The 13,891-nt window shown below is 40.6% G+C and overlaps 1 protein-coding gene across 9 annotated transcripts in view; it reads right to left on the bottom strand.

Moving 5' to 3' along the window:
• The window catches only part of SMARCA2 (SWI/SNF related, matrix associated, actin dependent regulator of chromatin, subfamily a, member 2), a 182,214-nt gene that overhangs the window by 63,994 nt on the left and 104,329 nt on the right, over positions 1 to 13,891 (bottom strand). For all 9 annotated transcript variants that reach the window (XM_031654174.1, XM_031654181.1, XM_031654176.1 and 6 more), the window contains 2 exons: positions 10,440 to 10,517; positions 5,662 to 5,880 (listed from right to left, as the gene is read on the bottom strand). In XM_031654174.1, the coding sequence (XP_031510034.1) occupies positions 5,662 to 5,880; positions 10,440 to 10,517 (297 nt within the window). The remainder of the gene's footprint in view (positions 1 to 5,661; positions 5,881 to 10,439; positions 10,518 to 13,891) is intronic.

The following is a 13,891-nucleotide window of genomic DNA, read 5'->3' as shown; positions in this document are numbered from 1 at the left end:
TGGACATCAAGGCCCAGTAGCACTCCCTGGTTAGTGAACACACTGATGAGCTGGAAGACTGATGGACGCTGACTCCACGAGGATCAGACAGAGGAGTCCAGGTTTCCTCCCAGACTGCATCTTGTGCCTCCATTCATTTGGCTAGTCCTCTTTTTTCGAGATAGAGTCTAGCTCTGTCGCCCAGGCTGGAGTGCAATGGCGCCATCTCGGGTCATTGCAACCTCCACCTCCTGGGTTCAAGCGATTCCCCTGCCTCAGCCTCCCGAGTAGCTGGGATTACAAGCACGTGCCACCATGCCTGGTTAATTTTTTGTATTTTTAGTAGAGATGGGGTTTCGCCATGTTAGCCACGATGGTCTCAATCTCCTGACCTCATGATCCACCTGCCTCGCCCTCCCAAAGTGCTGGGATTACAGGCATGAGCCACAGTGTCTGGCCTAGTTCTCTTGATTTGTATACTTCATAAAGAATCTGAATCGGTTGCTAATGGCACTTTCCTGAGTTCTGTGAGTTATTCTAGCAAATTATCAAACCCAAAGGGTTCATGAGCCCCTGGATTTATAGTCAAAAGGGTGGGGGGCCTCGGGACCCCCAAAGTGTGGCTGGTGTCTGAAGTCAGGGAAGTCTTGTTGGGGACTGTGCCCTTCAACTTATGGAGTCTGTGCTAAGTCTGGCTAGTTTGTGCCAGCACTGAATTGCAGCTGGGTTGAAATGCAATATTCCCCCTTCAGAATCCAAGCCTGGGGTGTTTGGAGGCAGAGGTTGAGTGGAGAGGAAGAGAATGAGGCACTAAAACTGCTAAAGGTGGATTTATTGGAAAGCTAATGAAGCTTGGGCTTTAGGCCTCTCACTCACAAGCTCCTTCCAAAGCTCTGGGAGGACCCCTCACTATGTGATCCCAAATACAGTTACATACTTTTATACAATTTGCAAACTTAAAGCATTTTTGAATTGCTTTCTTTAAAAAGCTCTAGGACCCACCCAACCATCAGATTCTAGAAGCTTCAGGTTTGACAACCCCTGATGGTGACTTAGCAACTGTTGAGGAAGGGGCCAGTTTCACTGCACCTTGCATGTTCTGGCACAGTGTGGAGAAATCAGTCAAGGAGGGTTTGCAGACTTCCAAACAGAACACAAAAGAGCTAAGAGCACTATGAGGCCAAAGAGGCCAGAGGTCTTATGAGATGTGAGAATGGAGGACAGCTTCTAACTAGTGCCTGTGGCCAGGCTCCCGATTTCAATAGCACATGTCATCAAGGTCTCTAAAACAATGAGATGAAACCAGCTGCATGTAAAGACCTCCCAGGACAGGAGCAGACCAGCAGCTGTATGCTGAGGTCAGTGGAGACCCATGGGGAGCAGAAGAACCAGGATGCTCGCCCCCAATGCCATACTTAAAACACCACATCTTTATCCAGATGCCACCTTGGAGACGAAGATGGGATGGGAGCCCCAAGGGGAAGAGAGAAACAGCCCAGAGTGTAAGTGAATGTTGAACTGACTACCACAAAAAGATGACGCTAACTCGAGACCAGCTAACACTAAAGACATTTAAGTTTCCTCAGTGGAAATATGAATTTCAAAACAACATAAAATACCTTAAAAAAAAAAAAAACTGAACTGTGTTTGAAATTGTGATCCTCCTGATTAAAAACAACATTATGAATGCAGAAAAAATTTTAAATTCCACCAACTAAACAGATTCTCTAAAGGACACTGTAGGAATTTTTAGCATGCCATGATTACAAAATAAAACCTGTTTACAATGAAACCATAACACCATTTGCAAAGAAAGTGACCATAACACTTAAATTTAACCTAAGTGTGCTGAGGCAGGGATAGCTAAATATTCACCAAAAGTTTGTTTTCCTGGGCTCACAGCCAGACCACATTTCCGTCTCTTTTGCAGCTGGAGTGGCCACATAACCAAGTTCTGGCCAATGGAATTATAACCATTTAGGCAGGGCCCATTAGACTTCCATACTCACTACTTCATGTTGTTTTCCCCACTTCCAGCTCAAGTGGATGGAGATGACCAAGTTGGCAGAGGCTCTGTCAGCCTGGATCCCTGAATGACCCTATGGAGAACAGGTGTCCTCACCAATCAAGAACACCTACTATGGACTTTCATGGAAGTGACAAATCAACTTTTATTTATTTTTCTGGATAGGTCCATGGACAGGGCATGTTGAGGTCCATCTGTTGCGGCAGTGAACATTACCCACATCTATCTATACCCTTATCTGTCACTCCAGCGCTATTTCAATTTGGCAATTGATGGGCACTTAGTATTTGTACACTGAAGTCCTAAATTCTAACAAGATACAGAGCCAGCTTATCAACTAGTCAGGAAAGCAGGCAGGTTGGCAACTACCGAGAATACTAGGAAACTGTAACTGAAGGACAAGCAAAGAAATGTTAAGAGGACAATTAAAAGTGCAATGAATATTTATCTGTGAAGGCGCCACAGAGTGGGTAGCAATTGAACTGGGCCTTGAAGGAGGAGGAAAGTTCAAGAGAAAGAGGAAGGTAGAAAAGTTCAATCCAGACGTACCATGAGTTTGCAAACATTTTATCCATGGGGCTGTGATGCTAAAGACAGAAAAAAATATTGTTCTGTTCACCCCAGGGAAAAGAATCAAGGCCTGTAAGGAGAAGCTACAAGGAAAGAAGATTCTATGCAAAGGGAGGAAGAACTATTAATCAGAGCTGACCATGAACTGGAAGGGCTACACAGAAAAAAAAGGTAGTTTTTCCTTTTAGGGATGGCCAGCCTCCTGGCACAGAGATTGCAGAGAATGTGATTTAAGCAAGGGATGGGAAGCTGTTCCATTCAACTGCCTTGCAGCTCTGCGATGCTATGTATCTTCGATGTCTCTGCCAAGCAGGCTTTGTAAAACATTGCCAGGAAAAAGAAGAATTATTTTAGCCCTGTTACAGCATTTCTTACACAATGGTCCGTGCCAAACTCCCTTTCAAGGCCATGTTGGCTAGGTTCACGCAATGTGTTAAATCATAAGCCAGTAGAGAACATCTCTTCACATCCAGGCCCATGAGAACCCCTTCAATATCATTTTATCATCAAAAAAGCTTAACAGGCTAATATCAAATAGGATTGCTGCTGGTGAACACCAATGACAGGAAGCATCTACTTTGCATGTTTAGGCCATGGGGCATGTTGCATCCATTGCATGTCCTAGTTAATAACAAGTTGCCAGTTTCATACCAAATATGGGCATGCAGTTTTCAAAGGATTAGATTCAAAAAGATATGTTACAATAAAGCTGTTTTGAGAATAGTTTCATCCTTCTTGGATGACTTAGTATGTTGCAAGGCATTGTAGAATTACAATTATAAAAACCAATTTTCACAGTGTAGTTTTGTAAAACAAACTAATTTTCCATTTTTAAATGTGTGTGCTGTAGATAAAAGAAGTCTACTAGATGCACTAAAAAGAGAAATGCTCTCCTAACACTGCTGATAAGTTAGTCACTTTCCCTTTCCTCTTAAGTTTGTACTTTCATTTTCACAAACACTCACTGAGTCTCTATGCTAGGCACTGTGTTAATCATCAGGGGTAGAAACTGAATGAAAAAGAGAAAAAAAAGAAACAGATGTCTTAAACTGGAAAACTTTCTGAGATTCATAATGTGGTTTTTCTTAAGGGCAATTCCCAATGATTATTTTAAAAAAGTAAGTTCAGCTACATTCTTGCCCAATAAACAAGGTTATTTTGCTTTTAATGTCTGGAGAGTAAACATATCAAAGCTTAGCTTTAAAAATTTTGCCCAGCCAGGCACGGTGGCTCACGCCTGTAATCCCAGCACTTTGGGAGGCTGAGGCAGGTGGATCACCTGAGCTCAGGAGTTTGAGACCAGCCTGACCAACATGGTGAAACCCCATCTCTACTAAAAATATAAAAATTAGCCAGCCATGGTAACGTGCTCCTGTAGTCTCAGCTACTGGGGAGGCTGAAGCAGGAGAATCACTTGAACCCGGGAAGCAGAGGTTGCAGTGAGCTGAGACCGCACCATTGCACTATAGCCTGGGTGACAGAGAGAGACTCTGTCTTAAAAAAAAAAAAAAAAAGGTGGCCCAGATCATTATTGTCCCATCTGCTGTAATAATACTCCAGGTACTCAATTTATTGCTTAAATAAAAGTTTTCCCAAGCTCAGAAATATATATGAACCAAAAAACTCTTCATATTATAGAATGAATCCTAATTACATAACTATAATCTCAATAGTGAAACAAAATTCATAAAATCATATTCTGAGGTCACTGGAATATTTGACTGGATATGACAATAAACTAATCACACAAATGTTATGTTTTATACACAATTGTTCAACCACAAATAATGAGCAGTGCTATTCAGAATCACAGGCTCCCCCATCTTTTCAAAATTCAGGTCACATCCCTCTCATCAAACAACATCCTGAGTAAATCACATCTCAAGCGGTGACAAGACCTGTTCACCATCGACATATAATCTCAAAATTCTGCCCACTGCCTTTCTACCCACCTACCTACTTAAAACCTGGGTCCTAAAATCCATGTTTCACAAAGCTTGGGAACTGTATTCCCTTTGGATAAAACGAACAACTCCCCGAAGCTTTTGTTTTGTTTGGTGTTTACCCAACTGCACTTACTATTTCCAGCATGCATTTACTGGCTGTGTCTGGACTGCATGTCCCAGGTTGCTGTGCCTTTCTAGGTACTAAGTCTACTCCCAAAAATGGGAAGTAGAGCTAACCCTTCAAACGGAACAGTCACCCGGGCCTCAGCGTTCACACATGCGACTCCTAAGAGCATTTTGATATTTCTGTGCTGCCCAGGGAACATTCTGAGATTTCAGTCCTCAGTCAAAATGAGAAATCACCATCTTCCAAAGGGGAAACAACATAACCAAACTCCCAAATAACATTTCCAAGCATCGGTGACCCAAGTCCCAGGCTCTAGTCTGTGTTTGTGAGGGACAGATCAGATCAAACCTAAATGAAGCATGCAGATACATAAGCACCCACCGAATCGATTCTGTGCTTTCTAACCATCTGTGTGTCCTGCATAGCCATGTCACCTCTCTGGGCCTCAATTTCTTCATCAAACCAAGCAAGTACAAAGGCACCTTCCAGCTCTAAAAGTACTATGCGTCTACACAATAACAACACAGTTAGCAAAAACTCTGCTATCCCTGAAAGATCTGTGCAGACCCTGCAGAAGTAAAACCTCGATTAAAGACCATGAAGTGAGGGGGAACAATTAAAAAGATCTCTAAGGTGCCCTTCCACATTTTGATTCTCAGTTGGAGAGTGAGGCATGACCAGGCAATTGATCATAAAACATTAGTAGGTCTCATAGCTCTCATAATCCTGTGCTTCCAATGGCCAGTTCTGCCCTAGCAAAAAAATTCTGCGTATTTTTTCCAAGCACTGCCTTGGAATGCAGAATGACTTTATCTTTTCATGCAACAGTAGAATGACTTTATCTTCTGTGTTCAAAAGCTCCTTCCCTTTGATTGCGAACTCATCCTCCTCAGAAAATTCGATTTGATTGCAAACTCATCCTCCTCAGAAAATTCCAGCTCTAGGCCCCTAGTTTCTCCAAGCCACCAAAAACACTCCAGCTAGTGAGAACAGGTTAGAAAAGCCACACTCACCCTTAGCCACTGCTTCTCTGTGAGGGCGTCACTGTAGTCCACGTCACGGCGCTGGCGAGACCCCCTCCCAAATATTTTCTCCTCCTCTTCTTCACAGGTGAGCCTTTCTACTTCGGCGTCATCCTTAATGATCCAGGAGGGCAGCTCATCTTCCTCCATTAAGCGGGGCTTGCGTTTCGGGTTCCGGGCATCTTCCCTCCGCCGGTCCATGTCCATCCGCTGAAGACATTAATAAGAGGGTCACCGAAAGTCAGGGCTTCTGTATGGTACAGACTTTACAGTACATACAACTTCCCCAAGTCATTCCCTATGGCTGCAGGGTCCCTTTCAACCTCTCTCATCCTGGTTGACTTGTTCTAGCTCATCCCTAAATATCTAGGGAGAGATTCCACTAAGGAAAATCCCTTCCCTTCCTCTGTACCCATCTTTTGAAACTTATTCACACATTTAAAAAGTACTCTTTCAGAATTTCCTTTTCTTAGTCTGTGTGTGTACAAAGCTTCCCCTTTCAAGTAATAGTGGAAAAACTCAAATTGGGAATGCATTTTAAAAATATGACCTCTTGGCTATACACCTCATTGCTTCCCTGGAAGAAACTTATTCTTTGAGTATGGAAAAGAAAGATCTTTAAGAAAGTTTCCTTTTATTCAGTAGGGGTTGTGCTTTGAATTGAACAATCAGGAATAAAAAAAAACGGTGACCCAAGGTATCAGTACAGAATAGCTAACCACAGCTGGACATGTGGAAGAGACATAAATGGTTTCACTAGTCCATTGGCCATGAATATACTAAATTTTCAATACCTTGTGGGCACTGCTCATGGGAGGAATGCTCTTGAATTCTTTACATTTTAAACTTTGTGCTCTTACAAAAGTATTATACCACAGAGAGACAGAGCTCAGAGGTAACCGCGTTCCAACTGGTCTAGTTGTAAGCGAAATGGCTTCCTTTCAGAGCCTTCAAAATGCCTACTTCCCCACCTTCTCTCTTTTTAATAATCCAGTTCACTTGTAAATAAACTTAGGGCCACACACTTGGCTTTAATCTATAACTAAACAATACAATGGATTTTACAAAAATAATCTGCCACTACATTTCCATCGACATTAGTTCTGTATAAACACTAGCTAGATGTGTCATTTCCACAATGAAATGGACCATCAATCATTGCTATTTACCTTTTCCCTCTTCCTTTGGTTCTACCGTACTGAAATCGGGATTCAATATAATGTTTTCTTAAAAGCTAAAACTGATAAAATGTAAATAAATATCTATGCATACCCAAATATGACCTCTAGAACCTATTTTATTTTTATTTATTTTTTTATTTTTTTGAGACAGAGTCTCGCTCTGTCACCCAGGCTGGAGTGCAGTGGCGCGATCTCGGCTCACTGCAAACTCCGCCTCCTGGGTTTACGCCATTCTCCTGCCTCAGCCTCCCGAGTAGCTGGGACTACAGGCACCTGCCACCTCGCCCGACTAGTTGGTTTTTTTTTGGTTTTGTTTTTGTTTTTTTTTTGTATTTTTTCGTAGAGATGGGGTTTCACCATGTTAGCCAGGATGGTCTCGATCTCCTGACCTCGTGATCCGCCCATCTCGGCCTCCCAAAGTGCTGGGATTACAGGCTTGAGCCACAGCGCCCAGCCTTAGAACCTGTTTTAAAATTAGTGGTCAAAGCCCTTTAAACTATGCTTCTTCCACATTTTTGGAAGTCATTACATTTCCAGAATCTGGTAGGCTTGGGAGACGGGTGAAGTCCCATTGGTTGATAAATGTGGGCACCCTGCTCTGTCATGTGCTATAATTAGCTCACGATGCTTAATCCTGTCTTCTAATGCTTTGGTATCAGAAATGGGATCCACCAAACCTTCCTAATTGGCACACAGAGGTTGCCTTGTTTACAGCAGTATCTAGAGAGGGGCTTCATGGGGCAACCTCCTAATAGTTATTAGATAGCTAGTAAGAAAAAAACTTTTTTGTTAATGTCCTATACTGAGATGACAAAATATTGCCATTTCAGTCTTTGGTTTTACTGCTACTACTATCTATGCCCAAAAATAGCCTTTGAGGTATGTTTAATCAATATATTTCTATAGGCATTATTATTACTAATATATTTGTCCACAATTGAGAAAATAAATCTTTTCTGACAGAAAAGGAAATTATGCACTTGTTTCTTTTTTCTTTTAGGAAAGGTAGATTCGATTAAATAAGATAAGCTTAAAGTCTTAATAACTGCATCTCTCCCTAGAGATTTCTACCCACAAAATACCAATATAGAATCTTAAGTCAACATTAAGGCAAAAGTCAAACTTACTATGTAGTTACTTTGTGAATAATTGGGCTTGAGATCTGATTATTAACCTTATACTTACAAGTACAATTAGTTTTAAAAGTGCTTTTTCCCTTTGTAGAGAACATAGCATCTACAAGCTTAATGTTTGTATGTTAGCAAAATGTTTCAGATACATATCTTGAGCTGCCAAAGATCTTTTTGGTAAAATTCCTAAGTAATTGGTATAAAAGATAACTTTTTCTGAAGTTACATTTTGAGAAGGAGAAAGCAAGACATGCTTTTTAAAAAAGGTTTTATTTTAAAGAAACTGTCTGCTTATCAAGCGTAAACCACAGCATCTATGATATAAAACCAAATAAGTTTGCATTAATTTTACAGAGAACTCATTCTTTTCTAATAAAGGATAAAGAGTTTAAATATTTAAAATCCATAGATTTATCCTAGCTCACATTCCATTCTTGTTTCTCACCAAACTTTTTCATCTGCAGCTGATACAGATTCAAATTTTATTTCCTGCCCCCAGGTAGAGATGCTAAGGAATAGTGAATTGGCCAAAGGAGGCCAGTGGATTAGAAGAAACTAAACCAAACCTAAAATCTATCTAATCCTCAAAATAGAAGCCAGCCTTTAAGAAACAAGCAGAAAATTCACAAAATCAAAGTGCCTACAAAAAGTGTTCCCTAGCCAGCCTCACCTGTGTTACAAGCCTGTTCTTTGAGTGGTAAAACAGTTCCAAGTTAAAAGAAGGCTGTGCCTTCCGAGACATTCAGATTGTTTCTGAGGTCTTCACTTTCTACAAATAGCCCAAAGTAAGGCAGAAAAGTACACTTACCCCCTTACTTCAGGGGTGCTGATGGAATTCTCCATTTCTGGGCCTAATCTAATTTGTATAATGGCAAGCAGCTTGTCCTCTCCAGTGTCTTGAGAGTATCTGAGGTGTTAGCAGTGCTGAATTATTGCCTAAGAGTGATCACCTGAGGGCCTCTTGCTTGGGTGTTCCCCAGTAACCTGCCTTTTAATTAGTTCTTCAAGGAGAGAAAGGATGTCTATTTCTGATGTGTATCCTTAACCTCCCTAAATAGAGAATCTTGTCATCTTTGATTATGGTGACCAGTGTGAGTTAAGAAATTTAGATTTTATGAATGCCCTACATTGACCATGCTGTTAAGTCTTTCTCTTACTGCCATTCCTCTCTGAAATGGCTTTACTTGGGAAGGGTGGTTCATTTCGGGGATGGACGGAGAAAGGGAAGTGCATATTCCGGTTTAGGAGTTACTCCCACAGCTACCTGCCTTTTTCTGAGAAAGAATTACGTATTTTTTTTATTGTGGATCATTATATACAATCAATGTTCCCAGAAAAAAAGCCACACACACAAAACCCCAAAATAACATAAGCCTCTCCAAACAGCTAGAGTTCCATTCTGTCTTGGCTAAAAAGGTGGAGATTGCAAACCCTGTGGATCATATTTGGCCCACAGTTGTGTTTTGTTTGGCATGCAGTGTTATATAATGACTTAAAAAGTTGAATTTCGTTGCAATGTTTTAAAATCTAGAGATCACATATAAAAGACGATACTTCCAGCTCCCCTTGAAAATTTGTCATTTCTGGCGACACAGGTCTCACATTTCTACCTTGCAGCTCTGTGCTCCCATAGACAAAGCATCTCCAGTACACCTACCTCTGCCCACTTGCTTCACACATGCAAATTACTCATGTAAGATCTGATGGGACTCAAATTTGGGGCCTCTAACTTTAGGGTTCTGCAGCATTCATCCACCAAAGTTATGGTTTCTATTTACTCCCTCTGTAATCAGTCTTTGGTGAAGATAAAAATGATTGAAGATACTGGAGGGAAATCCAACTGGTTTTGATCCTTAAATGAAGGCTACACCTTTATGCACACCTTGAAGGTTCCCATTCATTTAAGCAGGCTCTCGTCAACAATTTGAAGAGGCACACCTGTGCTGTTTTAGCTGTTGTTGTCCACCTATCTCCCTAAGGAGCATGTTTGCTTTGATCCTATAAGGACATGGTAAGTTCCAATGCCTATAGGAGCCAGATACGCTTCCTGAATGACATTGGCCTGGGATTAGAAACGAACTGGGAGCAGGAGGGGGTTTGTGGTAAGCTGTAGACCACAAGGCCTGTCCAGAGAGTGCAGCTGCTACTCAGCCCTGGCCAACTGTTTCCACACAAAGATGTGGGCCTGGTACTGCCCGATCTCATTTTTCAAGAGAAGCCAGAAATCAGGATTCTTTTTTATGTTGGCAATGAATGGGAAATTTTAAAAAACGCTGCATGGGCCAAACAAAATATGTCTGCGGGCTAACTCCAGCCAGTTTGCAGCCTCTGAACTGAAGGAAAGGCATAGGCTTTACGAATGAAGTTCTGCCAGGCACGCAGGCTCCAAACATTCTACTTAACAGAAAAAAGGGCAGAGGAATAAAGCATTTGTTTTCATGAGTTTCTGTAACATTACCATAAAAAGGTCAAATTCTTCTTCTCGTCGAGCAATCATTTGGTTCAGAGTCTCATCGTCCGGTACTTCATCTTCTTCCTGGGGTTAAAAACAGAGTGATTTAACAGGTTTTAGGAGAGAGCCTGGACAGCTGGGGCAAGGTACAAACAAGTAAGTGATCTGTCCTCCAGACCAGAGGGGTCCCATTTCTCAAGCCAGAAAGAAAAGGGAAGGGGTTGCTGGATTTAGTACTTGCCATTATTATTTTACGAGCTATTAAAACCATCTTCCCAGAGCAAAATCTGTTCAGGCTGGAAATGTGGTGCACTATAAGAAATATGAGTTCTCCTGGGTGTGTATCTTGATTCTGTTACTTTTAAAACAAGTTACTTCATGTCTCCCCGCTTCAGTGACCTCATTGGTCATATGGGTATGACATCTACTTCACAGGGGGATGTAAGATTTTAATAAGGAAATCCATATGAAAAAGTACCTGACATTAATTCTTTTAACTCCATTTACCTTATGCCAAATATAAATGCTTATTTTCAAATCCTTACAAAAAATGTAAGTATGGGAAACCTTGTTACTAGGCACTAAGACGATAAAAACCACATATATGTGCCAAATATATAGCCTTCGAAGTGTGTTTAATATATTTCTTTGGGCATTATTATTGTTGATGATTGGAGCTATGGATGGGATAACTAAAAAGGTATCAGTAGCAAAAAAAAACCCTCAAAATTATACTTAATTAAAATAATTTAAATGAAGCAGAGAAAACAATTACATATGGGTTAAAACTTTCATTTTATATTATGTCAAACAAAGATACATTATCTCTCTGCTAATTCCTAAGAAACCAACAGTTCTCAGGATTTTCAGCAATGTTATGGCATGACTTCCACACTTTCAAAAAATGATTCTAAAAGTTGGGCATATGCTATAGGACTTATCTTCCCAAATTATTTTTATAATATGCTGAGTGGGCTTGTTAAAAATCAAACGGGGAATTTCAGTGTATCAGCTGAGGGAAGAAAGGGGAAAACACAGAACTTCAAACATCCAATTTCACAAACTGTATGTTCAAAAAGAAGCAACTTGTTTTAGAGAAAGAGTATGAGTGTACTAGCGGCTCAAATGAGATGACTATGTCGGCTCCCAAGGTAACGCCTTTCGCACTGCAGGAACTTAATAAGTGTTAGAAATGAATGCAATCCACTAAAGTAAAAAATCTACAATTCAAGATAATCATTATTTCTGAAAAACTTATTCTAGTTCACCTCCAGATTGAGTACAGTCAATTTGTCTAAATATTACATTTCATCTGACAAGGACACAGACTAGCTGGGTTCAGACTTCACAGTACAAAATATCTGGTAATGTCTCTTCTGGTGAACAGATGTCCCACTTTGCCTACTTTCTTCCTAGAACCACACATTACCCTCTCATCACCTGTACAATGAGGGGCTTAGATGACCGCATGCCCAAGATGAAAAGATTCTCTTGTAAAGTGGCAAGAAGCCTGCCCGTTTATGACCTTCATGGAAAACCAAATGGCTGGAAGTACACAATGCATCTTCCTGGGTTCTTTGTGCCCCAGCACTTCATGGTCACGTCAACCATGGTGATGCCAGCCTACGTTGTCCTGATCTTTCAGGACCAGAGCCTTTGACGGCAGTCTCTCAGTGTTTTCAAACATCTTTACATCAGGACACGGGCCCCCCTGAAAATGGTAACATTTTTCTGACACACTGGTAGCCAAGAAGGGACAGGGAGCCTCAGCAAGGCTGCTCACAGCTAGCCTTGCTGGCAGGACAACTGGGAGGGGAGTGCACTTCAGGCCCCACTTGGCAGCCCTCGGGCCCAGGAGAGATCAGCATCTCCCTGCAGCTTAGGAAGGCTGGAAAACTCCAGGCTTCCTTGATTCTCAACCAGATCAGGTACTATTTTCACAAGGCCTACACAAAACAAATAAGCAAAAATGTAGTGGAGACGACGGGCTGAGTGTCAGCTCTGCTCACATCTGCTTGGTCACAGTATAGATCATTCGCCATATTGTTCTTTTGGAAATGTCCAAGTGTATAAACAACAACAAAAAAAATCACCTGACAATCTGACTCCATATCTGTATCAAATATTCAATTTCTAGAATCAGAAATTATAAATTGAGATAAAAATTTTTCAAATGTGTGTGGATTGTGAGTGCATGTGCATATGTATTTTTCATCATTTTCATGAAACTCAGTGGATAGCTAATCAAAAATATAAGACCGACAAATTAGGAGGCATAATACAAAAGTGCTCTTCAATTTGCAAATGGGTTCATTTCAGGATTCCTTTAAATATCAAGCTCTACTTCACATTTAGATTCATTTCAGAATATATATATATATATATATATATATATATATATATATATGCAGTCAGTCTCTGGCTTAACAATGGTTGGACTTAGGATTTTTCAACTTTATGATGGTGCAGAAGGGATGCACATTCAGTACTCCACTAGACTTAAGATGGGGCCATGTTCTGATATTTTCAAATTATGATGGGTTTGTCGGGATATAACACTATTGTAAGTTGAGGAGTATTTGTTTATAAGACTTTTAAAAGACTCAGGTTCATAATTTACAGAAGACTCAAAAAACACATACCCTGTTTAAGGCAAAAATCAAATTATATCTAATATATGCAATTAAAACAGTATTCCACATGAATATGTAAGGTAAACTTACTCTTCAATTTATAAGTATGGGCACACACAAAAAAATATGTTCATCCCCAGTCAGTTTTATAATAAGGACTGCTGCTGATATTCTGTAGTTTGCTACATTATATACATATGTTTAAAAATCTATTTCAAATCCGTTTTGGAATGAATATTATAAAATTACTAACGCTGGCAATCTAAAAATAATACAAATGACAACCCAACATTCCCCTAATAAAAACCTAATCAATGCATTCTTCATACAACCCTGACAAATAAAGACTGTTTAACCAGTATTTTTCCCAACCTTCAGATAGCTCTTAAAGAAAAATTTGAAGTATAGGTTAAGGTCATGCTTTCCAAGAGCAAGTATAGCTAAATGGGCAGAAGATGGCTGTGAAGGTTTGTCCTACAAACACGTTGAAGCTCTGCGATCCCTGATCAAAAGGTGAAAGAGACAGAGGGCTCTGGAGGATGGGAGAAAGAGGGCCCCTTCCATTTATGTCTTGTCTCGTCCGGCTGATTTTGTCCCTAAAGTATCCTCTCTGCAGTTCTGCATCTGTCCTACAGAAGGCAGCACTGATGGTACAATAAAGCAGCTGGGTTTCCCACCCTGGAAAAAAGGAGGGAGCACCCACAGGCCAAGCCTTGAGGTTCCTCCAGCAATAGCTCTTAAGACACTCACTTTGGATAACTTTCAGAGGCTTTCTGTGGTTGGGATCTAAAACAGCAGTTTATTTATTCATTTTCATTAACACTA

This window comes from Papio anubis, chromosome 13, assembly GCF_008728515.1.
Source record: "Papio anubis isolate 15944 chromosome 13, Panubis1.0, whole genome shotgun sequence".
NCBI classification, from domain to species: domain Eukaryota; kingdom Metazoa; phylum Chordata; class Mammalia; order Primates; family Cercopithecidae; genus Papio; species Papio anubis.
Note: the sequence above shows the minus strand (reverse complement) of the source record. Positions and strands in the feature narration are given on the sequence as shown.